At 45.7% G+C, this 17,515-nt stretch overlaps 1 protein-coding gene across 6 annotated transcripts in view; it reads right to left on the reverse strand.

Moving 5' to 3' along the window:
• The window catches only part of MICAL3 (microtubule associated monooxygenase, calponin and LIM domain containing 3), a 208,860-nt gene that overhangs the window by 76,690 nt on the left and 114,655 nt on the right, over window positions 1-17,515 (reverse strand). For all 6 annotated transcript variants that reach the window (XM_064284805.1, XM_064284806.1, XM_064284804.1 and 3 more), the window contains 3 exons: window positions 16,164-16,350; window positions 7,898-7,986; window positions 6,818-6,905 (listed from right to left, as the gene is read on the reverse strand). In XM_064284805.1, coding sequence (XP_064140875.1) covers window positions 6,818-6,905; window positions 7,898-7,986; window positions 16,164-16,350 — 364 coding nt within the window. The remainder of the gene's footprint in view (window positions 1-6,817; window positions 6,906-7,897; window positions 7,987-16,163; window positions 16,351-17,515) is intronic.

Here is a 17,515-nt window from a genome sequence, read left to right on the forward strand (position 1 = left end):
GAACAATTGTAAAGAGAGGCATCAGCACTTAGCACTCATACACACATAGTTGAAAGTTTTAAGCAGTGATGAGAGAGAAACACAGCAGCTCCATGACCTAACCTCAGCCAAGAAGGCCAATCTGACTTCCTCCTCATTTCGTTATGACTAATCTACCTGTTGGGACTTGCCAAATGCTTGGCTGGATTTGAGGTGCAAGGTAAGAACTGGTTTTGGAATCTCAATGAGGTTTTACAGCTTGCAAGAGACCCGAATTCAGGGTGGATTCTTCTGGAAATCTCTCCCTGGCTGTTAGGTTTAAGACAGTCCCCATGTCGATATTTTCCTTTCATTTGTACCTCAGGGGAGATACTACACCAACCTACCCTGTTTTTCAGTGTGAAAACAGTGACCCATTTTCATTGCCTATACTCCATTTCTGTACCACAGCATCTCTCCTAGGGAGTGATTTAATTATGAAAACTGCCATGGAATTCAGGGAAAAAAGAGAGTGGATTTCAAGAAGTTTCAGACTGAGACCTGGAGACTTTTCCGGGGTGTCCGAGATGAGTGGTACAGAACCATACCAGTTGTTACGACCTTCCTATTGACACTGCAGTCCATCTTGCTCAATAATGACGACCCTCCTGCCCTTTGGAGCCCTGGTGGCACAATGGTTGAGAGATACGGCTGCTAACTGAAAGGTTTGCAGTTCAAATCCACCAGCCGCTCCTTGGAAACCCTATGGGGCAGTTCTACTCTGTCCTATGGGGTCACTATGAGTTGGAATTGACTCAATGACAATGGGTGTGTTTTTTGCTTTTTTTTTTTCTACTCATCTTTATCATTGATTATTAGTCAATTTATTAATTTTCATTTATTGTACAGCCCCTTCAATCCCAATTCTTTCTCTCCCAAACCCTTTGCAGGCACCACCAGGACACTGATGTAGAATTCAGAGAAAGGGGAGCAATAGATTATAGATGGGGCAAGGGCTAAGAGAAAGGAAATAAGCAGGCCAATGGAGGCCACTCAGACCCTCTGTTGGGATAAATTCTGAACCAGCAATGTTCTATTAAAAAAAAAAAAAGTGTAATGGCAGAGTTGTTAGGTATGTAGGGATGCAGACCCTCCCTGACAGAAGGAGCATGGTTTACCTAGAATGCCACGGAGAACCAGGAGTCTGTGGTCTACTCTATGGCGAAGCCAAAGACCTCCTCAAGTCCCAGAGGGCTGCTTGAGAGTGGACGGAGGCCAGGACAGCCCTTTTAACAGCAGAACGCCCCATTCCCTAGAGTACAGCACAGGGAAGCCCTCCCCTTCAGGGCTGCAGTGAGCCTGGGCAGACACTGTGCTGAGTGCATCCCCCACTAAGGTGACCTCTTTTGGCCCAATTCAGCACTGAAGATGGGCCTGTGCCCACTGTGGTCAGCATGCTGACATGACAGAAGAGGCTGCCACTGCTAAAGTCAGCAGCGGTGCATGAGAGAAGGGGGAAGACTGCTTCTTAATATAGGCTCATCTCTCTAGGTTTGAGAGCAGCCAAATGGAACTGGCTATTCTAGCTCAGGGTCCAGGCCACAGCAAAGCAGCATGGGAGAGATGGCAGCTGGGGAGGAAAGAGCAAGAGCCCTCAATGTCAGCAGCTTAGCAGCAAGGTCATTGAGTCTTAGGGCACCCTTAGAAAAGCCTCCAGGCAGAGGAGAGAAACCTAAGAGCTCCGAGCTCTCCACAGCAGCCCACTATAGTTAGAACCAGAGGGGGCAGCACCTGGCTCTGTCTCCACAGTTGGCACGGCACGGTGTGCGATTTCTGTGCCACCATCTGCTCTAGCCAGCAGGTCCCTCGTGTTGGCTGACTGAATGTGGGATGTGTGACACAGATGATGTCTTTCTTGCCCTTCTCCTCTACCTCAAGCTGTGACAAAGCAAAGCGTCTTCCAACATACCAACCCCTCTGAACAGGGGCCCTCCCATTAGTGGGAATTTGTATCTCAGGTATGAACAACCTACTTCCTGCATTTTTAATACCTCTCTGCTTTCTCCCTGGCCCTACCCTCAGAAGTGAAAGAGCCCTGAGGCACAACGCTGGCTTCCAATCCCCCTCTGGAGACCTGCCTGGGCTTCCCCCCTTCCCACCCACCAATCAGGAAAAAGGGAAAAGAAAAACTCAGAAACCTGAAGATTGTTTGGAATTTATTCTCTTAAATAAGTATGGTAACATTTGTTAAAAAAATAAAATAAAATAAGAGCACAACACCTTGGTTTCACACAGTAACAGCAAAAACAAAGTTACACAATTAAATAAAAAGCTCACAAAGAAACACACCAAAAACTCACAACAGCACAGGTTAAAAACAAGGGCAAAAATAAAGGTGTTAGGGAAGGCTAGAAGTGGACACCAGAAGTGGACAGGTGGCGCATTCCTGGGCACAGCTAATCCTCCCTTGCTCTGGCTTCGTGGTACTGTTGCTGTGGACCCTGGCCTGCTGCCTTTCCCCTCCTGCCCCAACCCTGCCTCTATCCTACCTGACAGGCTCAGGAAAAAATGAGCCCCTCTATTCACCGGTCAGACTTCGAAGGCCATAGTGGGGCCTCTCTTAGAAAGGTACAAGAATGTTCCACTGTTCTATAGAAAACAGCCAAAGGACAAGCTGCAAACCAATGACAGCAGAAGATAGAGTAACTAACCCAGTGGAGCCAATATACAAGCCTGAAAGCAAAATGGAGCGAAGGTGGGGGGTTTGGTTCTCCCAACTCAAAGTGCTCTCTGTGGCACCCACTAGCGACAGAACCCCTGCTTTCCTAGCTTGCTCTCCAGTCTACTTTCTGAGGCTAGGGGTGTGTATGGCTCATTTTCTGAGATACCCACCTACCCAAAGTCTCTATCTCCACAGGTGTGCTGTCCCTTGGCTGCTCTGCTCCCTCAAAATCCTGACAGAACTCTAAGCCAGGCCAGGGGCATCTGTGCCCCTCGGAAATAGTGAGCAAGGTGGGTCGTGAGCAGGAGCATGGCTCCACAATATAAAAGCTGCCTTGGCTTCCAGAACCAAGGAACCAAAAGCTTTAGAAACAGCTTCATTACCAGTATTACTATTTAGGTCACGATATATATATAAACAAATATTTACCTACACATGTAAAACTAAGCCTATATACGCGCGTGCACGTGTGTGTGTATAATATTCACACATCGCCATCAACTGAGACTCTTGGGGTAGGGCTTGGGGGGTAAAGCTGGATTGCAGAAATCTCTTTGCTCTACTATAAAGGGTTTCCAGGAACTCCTATAAGGGAAAAGGGTTTGGGAAGCAGTAAGAAGATTTCTTAATTTTCCCGACAGGCAGAGACTCCCTTGTACCGCATGGCTACTCTTCTAGCTACTATGGGAAATGCCTGCATTTCCTAACGGCCTGTTCAGCATCCAAACTACAGGATCCAATGGTGAGCGTGCAAAGGGCTGTCCAGGGACTGGAGCAGGCATCTGCCACTTGTTACTTTACTTAAAAAAAAAAAAAAAAAACCCAGTGCCGTCGACTAGGCAGCTAAGTTAACATCATCTTTTCCATATAAGACAATGGCTTTTCTGTAATCTGCATTACAAAGGTTCAGATATGAACACCCTAAGAGAAAAGCTTTTCTACCCCCTTCCTATGATATCCTACAGCCTTTATATTTCATTTTTGTCTATCCACTATATGGGATGAGAAGGGGATTCCTCTTGACAAAAAAGGATCCCCCCCAAAATTTACAGCTGAGGGTCTGGTGCCCAAGCGGGGGGATCCCCTTTGGAGTTTTTCTTCCTCTGCCTGTTGCTGCCCCATTGTTCCCTGAAGTCAGGGCAGGTACGACGAGGCCAGGGTAAGAAAATCTGTGCCAGGTCCACTACTCTACAGCAGGAAGTACAAGAAACTTGGAAACAAAGCATTTACAGATCTTTGAGAACAGAAAAAAGGGTTTCTATATTAAAAGCACGTTACAAACAAAAATACCGTAAACAGTATCCTCCAAACACTACGTTAGACAGCAGTTACAGATTAGATTACTAAAGTAAGACAACACTTTAAAGCAGACCTAGAGTGGTTTACCTTGTGGGTGGTGGTTGTTTTTTTTTGCAACATCAGTCATTTTGGCATAAGGGGAAAGCACTCCAGGGAGAAGAGGGGAACGCCACAAATAAAGAGGCAGCGCAGAGCTCAAGTACAGCGGGGCTAAGCGCTGACTACAGACAGTAATGGCTTTCCCACTCCACCAGTGGTGGTGTGGTCTAGGGAGGATGGTTTATTTACGAACAACGTAATGGAGTTCATTCACTTACAGCTTTCTCCTGTCTGGAGGGGAGAGGAGGAGAAGCATGGTTCTGGGTTAATGACACTGTCTAGGACACACATTCTGGAGCCCTGAAACACCTGAGCTGTTCTGAAGCTTTCCAAAAGGAAATTCCAGTTAACCAGTCAAAGCTTCAGTTTGGGATTTAAAGAGGGAGAGTTTTATCAAGGGAGAAAAGGAAACCCATTTCACGCCAATATAAAATGCCACCCGTGATTCTGTCCCTTTCCTACGGAGGCCAGAGAAAATTAGTCACCTTACAGGGAAGGTGCTGGTGCTTTGGAGCATGTTCAGCACCCAGAGCTGTAATTTCCAAAGGCCCACGTCTCTGGAGGTGGATACCAAGGAAACGCCATCAGCCCTAAGCCCTCTGGCATTCCTGCTAAGAGAGCACCATCACCTAGAGGGACAGTGACTGCCTTCATTCACTTTAGGGGTGCAAGATGCAGCTGCTTTGGGGTGCCACGTGACTGGCTTGTACCCCTAGTGCTGTAACATGCAAGTCACTTTCTAGTTCAGAATGAAGAGCCATGGTGACCAAGACGCCTCAGGGCTCTGATTCTCTGACCACACTGCAATTCTCATCTCTCTCTGCTTGGTAGAACATTCCTCTCTATGGAACTCTTAATTCTTCAGACCTCCTAAAAACCTGAAACTTGTATCTTCAACTAGATGGTAAAAGTGGCAACCTGAATTAGATGGGAAAGTGGGCAAACTTGGCTTGCTCAGGAACGGCCTGAAATTCACGGTATTTAATTCTTTTTAAAAAGGCTCTGGACTTGCTGCCCAATTAAAGGTTTAATTCCCTAGAGTTGTTTTATTGATATAGTATTGAACAGCCAGGTTCCTTGAAAAATCCATCTCCCTTTGAATAAGGCCCTAACTTAATTCACCTGATCAAATGCACATTGAAGAGTGCAAAGCCAAAGTCTCTGTATAGATCCCTTTAGTGACTTTTCTCTCTGCAGACACTTCCCCCAGTACTCTGTTATTGTCAACTGTGAAGGGCTGTCAGCACTTCACAATAAACAGAAAGGACTTCAGGGCTGTAGAAAGTTTAAACTTCACATATGGCTTAAACATGGGTATAAAATATTGGTCCCACCTGCAGGGCACTTAAAAGGCTTGGCCAGATGGTAATAAGGGCACATGTAGTAGCAGCAGCAAAGTGTGCCTAGCTTGGCTGAGGTTTGCTGTGTCTCAGCCCCCAAATCACTACACACTATGCCGTCTACCCAGAGGGGACTGCTCAGCCTATGAGCACATTCTTCCTCTCCCAGAATGAGTACCACAAAGCGTATGTCAGTGCTTATGCCCGGGGAAAGGGGCACTCTAGAAACCTATCATTTGAATGCCAAGTGGATAAGTCTTCCCTTTTCCCACCATGGAAATTCCACTACCAACTCTTTCTCCATAGTTTCTGGCATTGGCTAATGACCTCTAATATTTATATTCGACCCGTTCATAAGTTTGTAAATGGCTGCTTGAGACGTTATTTGCTTTGAACAGGAGGAAATGTGTGCCAAACAGAAACACGGTATTGGCAACTTCCTCTCTTGTCTACACAGAGATCCTGGGTTGTGTACAGTCTAGGGCTATACCAGGGGCATCACGGCCACCCAGCAGCTTGTGGATGCTTTCATAGGCTGGTTTTACATAGCACTCAGAGAGGAAGAGATTTTAAACGAAAAATAACACACTTATTTACAACAGGCCTAGTGCCCACGAGCCCTTCCTAGTCCTGCCTATGACTAGGATAAACGTGTTTTTGGAGGTAGGGATGGTGTCATTCACCTCCTGATGCAAGGAAGTGGTTAATGAAAGTGTCACAAGTTAGGGCTTGATCCTCTTTAGAAGTTCAAATGCCCTAATACGGTCAGGACAAGAGTGTTCCTTACAGGCTGCAGGTCAAACAGAAAAGCAGTGAAAGCTAATCCAGACACATGAATAGGGGGTGGGATGCAACAATTTCAAGTTCAGGTGAACACAATCCAGAACGTGGGGGCTTATTTAGCATAATTCCGCCCGCTGTCAAAGGAGTCCAAAACAGGGAGCTACGTGAAGGCCCTGCAACTCTGGATTCTCATTTGAGTCCAGGATAAAAGCAGCCTACTGTAGGTTCCTGCTCACCCACACGGATCTGGACCAGCCACCACAGGTGTTAGATGGATGTTGGCAGACCCTGGGAGTAGCCATGACAGTACTCTGAGGCTTTGAATAAGTATTACCCAAAGCCTGGGTGATGCTGCTGACCAGATGGCACCCCTACTGGCTCACAGTCTGCCAGTGAAACTCCCCTCTGATTTGGACCAGCACCTCCGACAGGCCATAGAGAAAGGGGACTCCAAATGCAAGCAGCTGACACATGAAAAAGGAGTCCAAAGGGTTTTGGGCCACTTCATGCCCGATCGAAGAAATGTTGCTTTGGAGGTGCTGGCTCATTCCCTTGGCCTTGTCACACAGGCCAAGAGAGTGATGCACCACCCAGTCAAACAAGGAAGTGAGGCTACCTGGGGATCTCTCAGCTGCGGTGGCGACAGTGCTGGCCCGTCCATTTGCATCTGCAGTGGGGCCATCCTGCAGCGGTCCTCTGGCCTCCTAGGAAAGTCCATGAGAAAGAAGAGGGTGACTCTGACAGAAGCGCTTGAATCACAGAGGCAACGAAATCTGACTAGTTAGCTTACTGCTCCAATCTCATCAATCAACGCAGAGCTGTATTCCTCACTTGTTTTTCTTTTAAAATTAGGACATATTTTACCAGGGCAGTCACCAGGAGTCAAAGTCTAGACCCTTCCAAGTACATATACCTCTTCCCACAAGCCTCTCTCTAGTCAACAGAAGCCTGTCCAGTGCACATTAACTAGCCAGTGTGCTGACACGGTGATATCCATGTTGGGAAGGGAACACTCAGCGTGCCTTGACAAGGACAGGTGGAAGAGCCAGTTTCTCACCAAAAATTTTAAAGAAGTGAGCAAGAAAAAAAAAAGTTCCTGTGGTTTAAACGGCTGCTGCTTCTTAGATAAATACTCACAGAATAAAGAGTTAAAAGGAACTGGCAGCCAAGTTCCCTGTCAGTGTGGAGAGCAAGAATTAGCTCTTGCTCTCATTTGCTCTTAGACTTCTTGGGAGTAGAGCAGAGGCTCAGGGAGAGGCTCCTTCTTAACCTGCCTTTGTTCCCTCCACTGCCTTTCTTGATGAGAACTCTAATTATGTGAAACACAAACAGGAAGTTGTCCTCAGCATCAGGGCGACCTTCTCTCAAAAAGATGCTTATTTATGAAGGCAAAAATCATGTTCTATGCACAGTAAGCAGAAGAGAGTATCCATATCATCTCCCAAATACAACCCAGGTAGTAGATGGCAGAACATTATTTTAATGAAGCACAATGCTGGCTTATTCTTGGCAAATTCGCTCCCTTTCCGAACAGACTGTGACATGTCTGGGTCCTATCCTGCTCACAGGAGAGGCAATGCTCCCACAGCCCTTCAGTGGCCCATGCTCAGCCACACCCTGGCCGCTAATAACCCCCTTTTCCAACACTGATGTAGCACAAGCTGTGTCTTCCCCTTACAGAATGGATTACAACTACCTTTCCAGACAGAGGCGCCACAGCCGGTCTCTTCCGTTGTGCGTAGCCGGAGAGTCGATAACAGTAGTGTGGTTTACAATAGAATTTACCTGCAGGCAGCGAGAGGCAGGGAAAGAGGCAGTGAGCGAGACTTGGTGTAATTCTGAACTTGCCTCCCTGGTCTTAGCACACTCCCACCCATCTCCTCCAGCCACACGATGCCATCACCACCCCAGGCCCGGGTTTCTTGTCCATGGCTGACTTTGAGTCCAGCCCTCCTCTATCTCCCCTTTGCCTGAAGCTGGGGAGGGGTGGGGTCTTTTTCTTTGGGTATGTGAGGGCCATTGAGCCATCACCCAATCAGTGCCCAGAGCAGAGATGTAAGGCTTGCATGGCCGGGCCAGCAAACAAAGTGGCAGTGTGTGAAGAACAAAGATGTGGTCACACGAAAAGCTGGGAGCAGCATTTCTGGGGAAACCAAGAATGAATACAAGTGCGGGATGGAGGCATGGAGGCTAGAGGGGTGGGCAGTGCTGAGAATTAACTCTGCCAGGACCACCTCTGCCCGCTCCCCTCGCCTGCAACCATTCTATTCCCTGCTTCCCCACCACTGCTGCAGCAGTGCTGGTCAAACAGCAGGCTATGGCCCCTTAGTGGGTCATGGCCATTAAAAAACAAAACAAAAATGAAAAAACCTGCAACGAACTGTGAGTAGACTAGAACAGAACAAAAGAGAATAAAAAAAAATCTGAGTGCATCATGGCATAATTAGAGTTAACTATTATTCCTTGGAGCCCTGGTGGCACAGTGGTTAAGAGCTCAGCTGCTAATCCAAAGGTCGAATCCACCAGTCACTCCTAGGAAACCCTACGGGGCAGCTCTACTCTGTCCTATACGGTTGCTATGAGTCGGAATACTTCATGACAACGGATTTGGTTTTTTTATTATTCCTTGGAAGGCAGTGATGGTTCAGTGGTAGAATTCTCCCCTTCCATGCAGGAGACCTGGGTTTGATTCCTAGCCAATGCACTTCAAGTGCAGCCACCACCCCTCCATCTGTGGAGGCTTTCATGTTGCTGTGATGCTGAACAGGTTCCAGCAGAGTGTCCAGACTGAGATGGACTAGGATGAAAGGTCTGGTGATCTACTTCTGAAAATTAGCCAAGAAAAACCCTATGGATCACAATGGTCCAATCCCATTGTGCTTGGGATCGCCATGAGTTGAGCGCTGACTCAATGGCAGCTAACAATAACAACACTATTTTTTAAAAACTTTCAGGTACGTCTACATGTGTTTACTGGGTCCCAGTGTAACGTGGGCTTCTCGTTGCAGGTGTGGTCAAAAAAAGTTTGAAAACCACTAATTTAGGTTTTCCCATGACACTGGTAGTGGGATTCACTCACACGAAGGGTCATTTTTTCTGACTCTTCTCTCAGGAAACCCTCGTGATGTAGTGGTTAAGAGCTACGGCTGCTAACCAAAAGGTTGGCAGCTCAAATTCACCAGGCGTTCCTTGAAAACTCTATGGGGCAGTTCTACTCTGTCCTTTAGAGTCGCTATGAATCGGAATTGACTTGATGGCAGTGGGTTGGTTTGTTTTTTTACTCTCACTTAAAGAACTAAAGCTTTTGAAAATGAAATGACAGGCCCTGCTTCTATAGCTGGTGAAACAGAAGTGATTACATTTCATCCTTCTCATTGGAGAGTGAGCCTTTGACAAAGTAGCCTTCTTGTCCACAGGGTCGCCATGAGTTAGAATTGACTCAATGGCCATTGGTTTGGTTTATTTTTTGGTTCTTAATGTTAAAATAAAAGGGCCTAAGAGGGAAAGAAAATAACGATGGAATGGCACCCATTCTTTCCCCCTTCGCCTGGTGATCTGATTATATTTCTTCTCTCCCTTCAAAGTAACTTTTTTTTTCTTTCTCTGCCCCTCCCCCGGCCCCCACAAACTAATCTATTAGAAAAATACTATTTACGGGTTTTCACAGATTTCAAATTATATTCATATACAATCATATGTTTTCCCAGACAGAACTTTCCACCATTGGCTACTGTCTTTTAGCCAGGACTCAGAGACAGTATGTGTTGTCAGGAACACTTGATAGGCTAAGGACCATCAATCTTACTGCTTGTAATGTATGTCATATTTTAATGTACCTGCATAAGGAAGGTTGAGTCATGGGTTGTATTTTCAGCGTGGCCACAATCTCCTTTAAGAATTTTTCATAAGCCACTTCATTTTCGTGAATTCTGGCCAGTGATAAGTATATTAGTATATACTATTTTTTGGTCTGTTCTGTATCTCATGTGTTCAGTTCAGAAATACCCCGGCCCTTCCCTGTGATTCTGATAAGGCTACCAACCAGGCGGTCTGACATTACCCACCACAGAAGTGGACAAATGACCCAGGCTGTCAGTCAGAACACTGCCTTCCCCCAGTCTCACCCGAGGACACTGTGCTCTAAGTATGGGCATGTGACCTAAGTCAGGCTAACCAGAGTCATGTTGGGGGATATAGGGATGCTGAGGGGGTCGGGGAGGGGGTCCTTCTCCTCTGAGATTGCTGTCTGGAAGGAAGACGTACACCTAATGCTTAAACTTTAATCTAAGTTAGATTTTTGTTTCTTGTAAACAAGGGATTTTTATTACCGCATTGGAAAATTACAATTAGTTACATTCATTTTTTCCCTGGATGAATTGACCTTTTTTTTTTTTTTTTTAAATGAAAGTCTTAAAGTACAATTCTAGATCTTGAAAAACAACTCAATAGGCTGATCTACCAGGGAATCCTCACTGAACCCTGCTATGGTATGCTAAATTTGAAAAAAAAAAAAAAAGGAGGTTTACATTTCAGGAACAGGTCCCACCAGCACAGGCAAAAGGCAATGTCTAAGAAAACTGCAGAAATTTGTTTCTTCCTGGATGGTAGTATGACGTGATGGAAAGACCATGAGCACTGAAACCTGATCTCAGTTCAAACATGTGTCAATCACTCAATAGCTGTGTGAGCTATTCAGCCTCTTGGAAAATGCTTCCTCATGTATAAAATGAAGATAATATCCATTGCATAGGTTGATATAACTAAAGGAGATATCGATTGTGATGTTGGAAGGGCACCAATTAATGTATCTCCCTCTACCTCCTCCCAAATTCAACTTGATGGCATTTGTGCTTCTTAGGTTAACAATAAAAAGGGACTAACATTTACCTTGTGCCAGGTAATATTATAACTGTTTTGTATCTATCAACTTATTTAACGTTTATTCTTCAAAACAATCCAACGAGGTAAGGTATCATTAAAAACCACAAACCAAACCCGTTGCTATCAAGTCAATTCTGACCCTATAGGACAGAGTAGCACTGCCCCATAGGGTTTCCAAGGCTGTAACCTTTAGAAGCACACTGCCACATCTTTCTCTGGTGGAGCAGCTGGTGGGTTCAAACCACCAACTCTTTGGTTAGCCACTGAGTACTTAACCATTGCACCACCAGGGTTCCTTAAAGTACCATTAGTTATTATTATACCTCTTTTTCCAGTTGAGGCACAAAAAGCCTAAGCAACCTGCCTAAAGTATCCCACAGGAGACAGCATTTGAGCCCAGGAACCCTGGCTCCAAAATCTATACTTCAGCCACTAACTTGTAAGGCCTGTTTTGATTAGTAAATCTAGCTGTGTTAGCATTAATTAACTAACTACAAATTAAGAAGGATTCAGTCAAGTAACTGATTTTAGATCACCTAAATAGTTAAGGAACCTTGATAATTAAATACAGCAATGATGACTGGAAAAGGAAACTGGAAAAGAGAGACAGCTATAGGGTAAGCCTAAGCTAGACTGGGCCATTCATTCAACAACAGTACTGTTCTAAATATGGAGAATCCTCCAGTCAAGAAGACAGACAAGGTCTCTGCTCTGACGGACAGACGATACACAAGTAAGAATCAGACAGTGGTAAGGGCTGTGCAGAGGACTGAACAAGGGGTGTGACGGGGCCTGGGTGGCTACTTCAGGTCAGGAGTGGGAAAATGCCTCTCTGAGGAGGGGATGTGTAAGTGGAAACATGATGAGCAAGAACCCTACCCTCTTGGGGAGGAGACAGTGAGTGCAAAGTTTTAGGGTGAGAACAGCCTAATCAATCTAAGGAATGGAGCACCCACCATCGTGGCAGAAATATAGTGAGCTTGGGGCTGGTAGACAGCAGAGAGGTTGGACGGGCAGGCGGGGTAGACATGGAAGCTTTGTCCCTCTGGGATTACTGTGGATCTATCTGTAACGCCCACTACCTGTCAGTTGGTTGTACTATGATGGCTTGCATGTTGCTGTTATGCTGAAAGCTATGCCACTGGTATTTCGAATACCAGCAGGGTCACCGGTTTCAGAGGGAACGTTTCAGTGGAGCTTCCAGAATAAGACAGATTAGGAAGAATGGGCTGGCGATCTACTTCCAAAAATTAGCCAACGAAAATCTCATGGATTGCAACGGAACACTGTCTGACTTGCTTGCTTTGGACACGTCATCAGGAAGGATCAATTGCTGGAGAAGGACATCATGCTTTGTGAAGTAGAGGGCCAGTGAAAGCAACGGAGACGCTTGGTGAGATGGACTGGCACAAGAGCTGCCGTGATAGACTTCAACATGCCAGAGATCATGAGGATGATTTGGGACCGGGCAATGTCTCCTTCTGCTGCACATAAAGTTGCCATGAGTCTAAGTTGACGCACTGGTAGCTATATGTCTCCTATGCATTTGTACTGCAGTGGGTAGTAAGGGTAGAATGCGGGAGGCTGGTAAGATCTGATTTACACCTTCACAGGATCACTCACAATGCTTTGTGGAAACTCTGTGGAAGGCTGTAGAGGGGCAACTGTGGAGGCAGGGAGATGAGTGGTCTAGCAAAGGACAGAGGTCACAGGTGGCTGCTTAGGATAGTACCAGCAGAGATGGAGATACTGGACTGTTTCAGGCTCGTCATCACTGAGAACTGCCCTTGACAAATCACCTTAATAGGCAGTGTGTGTTTTCTTGACTCAAGATGACAGGAAAAGACATGACACACTGTCTGATTTAGGGTCCTGCCTTAAGCGTTGGCAGCAGTCGGAAATGAGCTAGTGTTTGGCAAGAGACAAAGTAGCTCAGCTTTTGGGCAGCCTGCATCCTTTGAAAAGAGCTGAGGTGAAGAACAAACAGAGGCAGGGGTGAAACACGGATATAGCTCTGAAGTGCATGATTCACAGTTTATGAGACTGTAGCTGACAATGTGACCAAAATCACTCATTCCAGAATCTCTGTCCTAGAAGGAATCTCAGAAGTCTTTTAATACAAACCATCCACTTGCTCGCTGTGCGAATTGGACAATCTGTAACTTCTCTGAACTTGGTTTTCTGATTTATAAAATTACTAATAAAAATAGCTCCCTCACAGGGTTGGCATGAGGACAAAATGACGCAAGTTAAAGGCCCAGCACAGTGCCTGGGTTATTTCTTTTCTCCTGAGCTGCAACTTCCCAGGCCTTCTTGTAACTGAAGCTCTTAATCAGCTTAGGTAAAGAATGGGGGCTAAGGCAGTCCCTAAAATTCCATTCTTTTTCCGAGTCCACCTGTTCTCTGACAGAGGAGGGGGAGCCGTGTAGAGGCGTAAGCTGATAAAAATTTTTTCTAGGTTAAAATTTGGGGATCCAGTTTAGGCAACTGTTGTCCTCGCTGCCCCAATACGAAGAAAAATACACTTAACTGGGCTGGCCTTGTCCTGTCTTGCCAACAACATGACTATTCCCATCTGGGCTTCTGTCGTCCTCTTGCCTGGAATGCTTTCAATTGATTCTTTTCCTTCTACTTAGCCATTTCATATTTCCCTCCCAAAATCTACCTTAATGCCATTAAGTCATTCCTGACTACCATCCAGCTTCACTGATTTGTTCCTCCACCAACTCCTCCTTCAGTTTTTACTAATAAAACAAGTTTTTTACAAATACAGCAAGTTTTTTACAAATACAACAAGAGGGCCAGGTACCATAAAGGTAAGAGTTAGCCTTTCTCAGTTCACCACTTTGGGCTCTTTTCTTCCTAATTCTGACAGAGCTACCTGTTTATTTACTATTAGGAGAGCTTGCGTGGTGTCCCTCACCTGTATGACGTCACCCTTACGATCTCCTCACCGTCTAGAAATCACCTACCAATGTAACGTACTTAACACCTTCCCTGGGCTGGGATGTCCACAAGTATTTACTTCCCTCTCCTATTAATCTAGGCCTTTCTTCATGGCTTTTCACTCCATAAGATAGCCTCCCATTAAGCTCCTTCAGCATCCTATAGGAATGGGATCAAAAGTCATCAATGTCTTTTTTTTTTTTTAAAATAATTTTTATTGTGCTTTAAGTGAAAGTTTACAAATCAAGTCAGTCTGTCACATATAAGCCTATATACACCTTACTACATACTCCCATTTACTGTCCCCCTAATGAGTCAGCCCGCTCCCTTCTTCCAGTCTCTTCTTTTGTGACTGTTTTGCCCGTTTCTAACCCTTTCTACCCTCCCATCTCCCCTCCAGACAGGAGATGCCAATACAGTCTCAAGTGTCCACCTGATACAAGTAGCTCACTCTTTATCATCATCTCTCTTCTCCAGCCCATTGTCCAGTCCCTTCCATGTCTTATGAGTAGTCTTCGGGAATAGTTCCTGTCCTGGGCCAACAGATGGTTTGGGGACCACGACTGCCGGGATTCTTCTAGTCTCAGTCAGACCATTAAGTCTGGTCTTTTTATGAGAATTTGGGGTCTGCATCCCACTGTTCTCCTGCTCCCTCAGGAGTTCTCTGTTGTGTTCCCTGTTAGGGCAGTCATCGGTTGTAGCCGGGCACCATCTTGTTCTTCTGGTCTCAGGATGATGTAAGTCTCTAGTTCATGTGGCCCTTATCAATGTCTTTTTAAATGAACCTTAAAGGGTCTTCAGATGGCAGGCATATCAGCTTGTCTCTGTCTCTGTTTCAAGCTTTGTTATCTGTTTGCCTAATTCCTCATCTCCTTCCCCAGCAAAGTCTCTGCGCTGTAAGAGCCCCAAGTACCACAAACCCTAGGCCCTGAACATCAGAATACATTCACTTTATCCCTGTGTGATCATCACTCAATTCATCAGACATGGGCGGAAAGACACAGATGCTAGAGAGATGGTAACACCAGGCACAAGTTGGTCATCTTCAAGAAGCAAAGATGGAGAGCCCAGGGGCCTGGGTTATAGTTCAGTTTGCTATTATTAATCTTAGGCAAGAAATGGACTTTATGGACTTGTCCTCATTGTATCCCCTTTGACTCATGACCCCACCATGATGTAAGAACGCAAGCAAGTGACTGTGAAGCCAGGGAAATGATTTAGGTAAATGCATACCATTCTCATTTCACCATTACTGAGAAATGCTTCTGACACAGCACGGTGACTTTGGAAAGTATTTATGAGAAGAGTCTCAGGGAAAAAACAAAGCCTGGAGAGAGACGGATAGGAAAGGCTAAGAGAGACAGGATGAAGAAAAAAAAAAATACTGTTGTTACGTGCCACTGAGTCAATTTTGACTCATAATGGCCCCACGAGACAGAGTAGAACTGTTCCATAGGGTTTCTTAGGCTACAATCTTTAAAAAAAGGAGCCCTGGTGGCATAGTGGTTAAGCCCTTGGCTGCTAAGGCTGGCAGTTTAAACCCACCAGCCACTTTGTGGGAGAAAGATGTGGTAGTCTGTTCCCGTAAAGATTACAGCTTTGGAAACCCTACGAGGCAGCTCTACTCTGTCCTATAAGGTCATCATGGGTCAGAACTGACCCAGTAGGAATTTTTTTTTTTTTGCTTTTTAATCTTTGTAAGAACAGATTGCTAAGCCTTTTCTCCCGTGGAGCTGCTGGGTGAGTCTGAACTGCCAACCCTTCTATTAGCAACTGAACACTTAACTCTTGTACCACCAGGGCTCCTTTATATCTATATAGATAGATATGGATGAAACCCTGCTGGCGTAGTGGTTAAGAGTTTGGCTGCTAACCAAAAGGTCAGCAGTTTGAATCCACCAGGTGCTCCGTGGAAACACTATGGCACAGTTCTACTCTGTGCTATGGGGTCACTCTGAGCTGGAATCGACTCAATGGCAACGGGTTTGGTTTTATATCTATACCATTTGCAAATATATGTAGAGAGAGATATAAATGAATAAAGAAGGCAGTAAGAGGTCTGAAGGCTCCAGTTCAGATGGGAAGAAGTGCCCGAGCCCAGTTCCTAGGCATGGCCCAGGTGCGAACAGACTCACCATCCTCGATGTCGTAGGCGTAAGCCGAGAGGCGCAGGGTGGTGGCGCAGTACTCGCACTTGAAGCAGCTCCGGTGGAAGAACTTCCCCTCAGCACTCAGCCTCTCCATCACATAGACTCGCTTCTGGCAAAAATAGCATGTGTCGCTGCCCCCCAAGTTCTGTGGGAACTCCTTCTTTATGGAGCTCTGTAGGAGGTGGGGAAAAGGAGGGAGGGAAGGGCAGGCGGTACGTCAGGGCAGGGCCTCTCAGGCCCACCTCCAGGAGGTGCATGCCCTCTCAGGCCCACCTCCAGGAGGTGCATGCCCTCTCTGTAAGTGGAACCGACCCTCACTATGTGCTTTTGTTTTGGGACTAGGAAAGCTATACTACGGTACACCTTGCTTTTGGCTCTCCTAAGGAGCAACAGTACATTTGCAGGAACCATATCATATGTGCCTAACTGTAATACTTGGCGCTGTGTCAGTTCCTGAGTGAATGCTGATCAACAATAAGAGCAAAGCTAAGTCACTTCGTTCTGCTGATGGATCCAATCTCACAGAATTTTCTAACTATCAAACCGAATTATTTTAATGAAATTCTTTTTTGAGGGTAGCATAAAACATATATATTCAGTGTTCCTGTGGTTCTATGGGTCCCCGGGGCTCTAGAGCTGTCACTTTTAGAGATACTAAAAAAACCAAAACGAAACCCAGTGCCATCGAGTCGATTCTGACTCATAGCAACCCTATAAGACAGAGTAGAACTGCCTCATAGAGTTTCCAAGGAGCGCCTGGTGGATTCGAACTGCCGACCCTGTGGCTAGCAGCCGTAGCACTTAACCACTATGCCACCAGGTTTCCTGAGAGATACTAGGCATGTTTTTCCACACAACATTCCCAACAACTATTGCAGTCCCAGAAATTCAGTTATCAAAATTTAGAAAACCTCAAAGAAAGTTACCACATGGCATATATTGCCTGTATATGTTACTAAGCTATTTAGAACAAAACCAGGTGTGTTCAACATAGCTGTGTACGCCTAGATAGACAGTGCCCCTACACATCTCTTACCAGTTCCTTCTTGTCTAGAAGGGTTTTGGGCTGCTCTTTCCTTTGAAGCTGATTGGCTATCTGCTCAGCCAATGAGCTCACTCCGCCCGTGTACATCTTTATATACTTCTATTGGTTGGAGATTATAAAATGACCAGAATGAAGGGGAATGAGAAGGAAAAAAATATTAAGTTAAGAAGACAGAAAAAAAAAAAACCTTCGAAATGAATACAAGGTGCAGCAACAAACCATGCCAACACAGTGCTCACAAGCAGAGATGCTGGGTGGTAAGAAAAAACACCGTGTCAGTGTCCACACAGAG

The sequence above is a fragment of the Loxodonta africana genome, chromosome 4 (assembly GCF_030014295.1).
Source record: "Loxodonta africana isolate mLoxAfr1 chromosome 4, mLoxAfr1.hap2, whole genome shotgun sequence".
In the NCBI taxonomy this organism is placed as follows: Eukaryota; Metazoa; Chordata; class Mammalia; order Proboscidea; family Elephantidae; genus Loxodonta; species Loxodonta africana.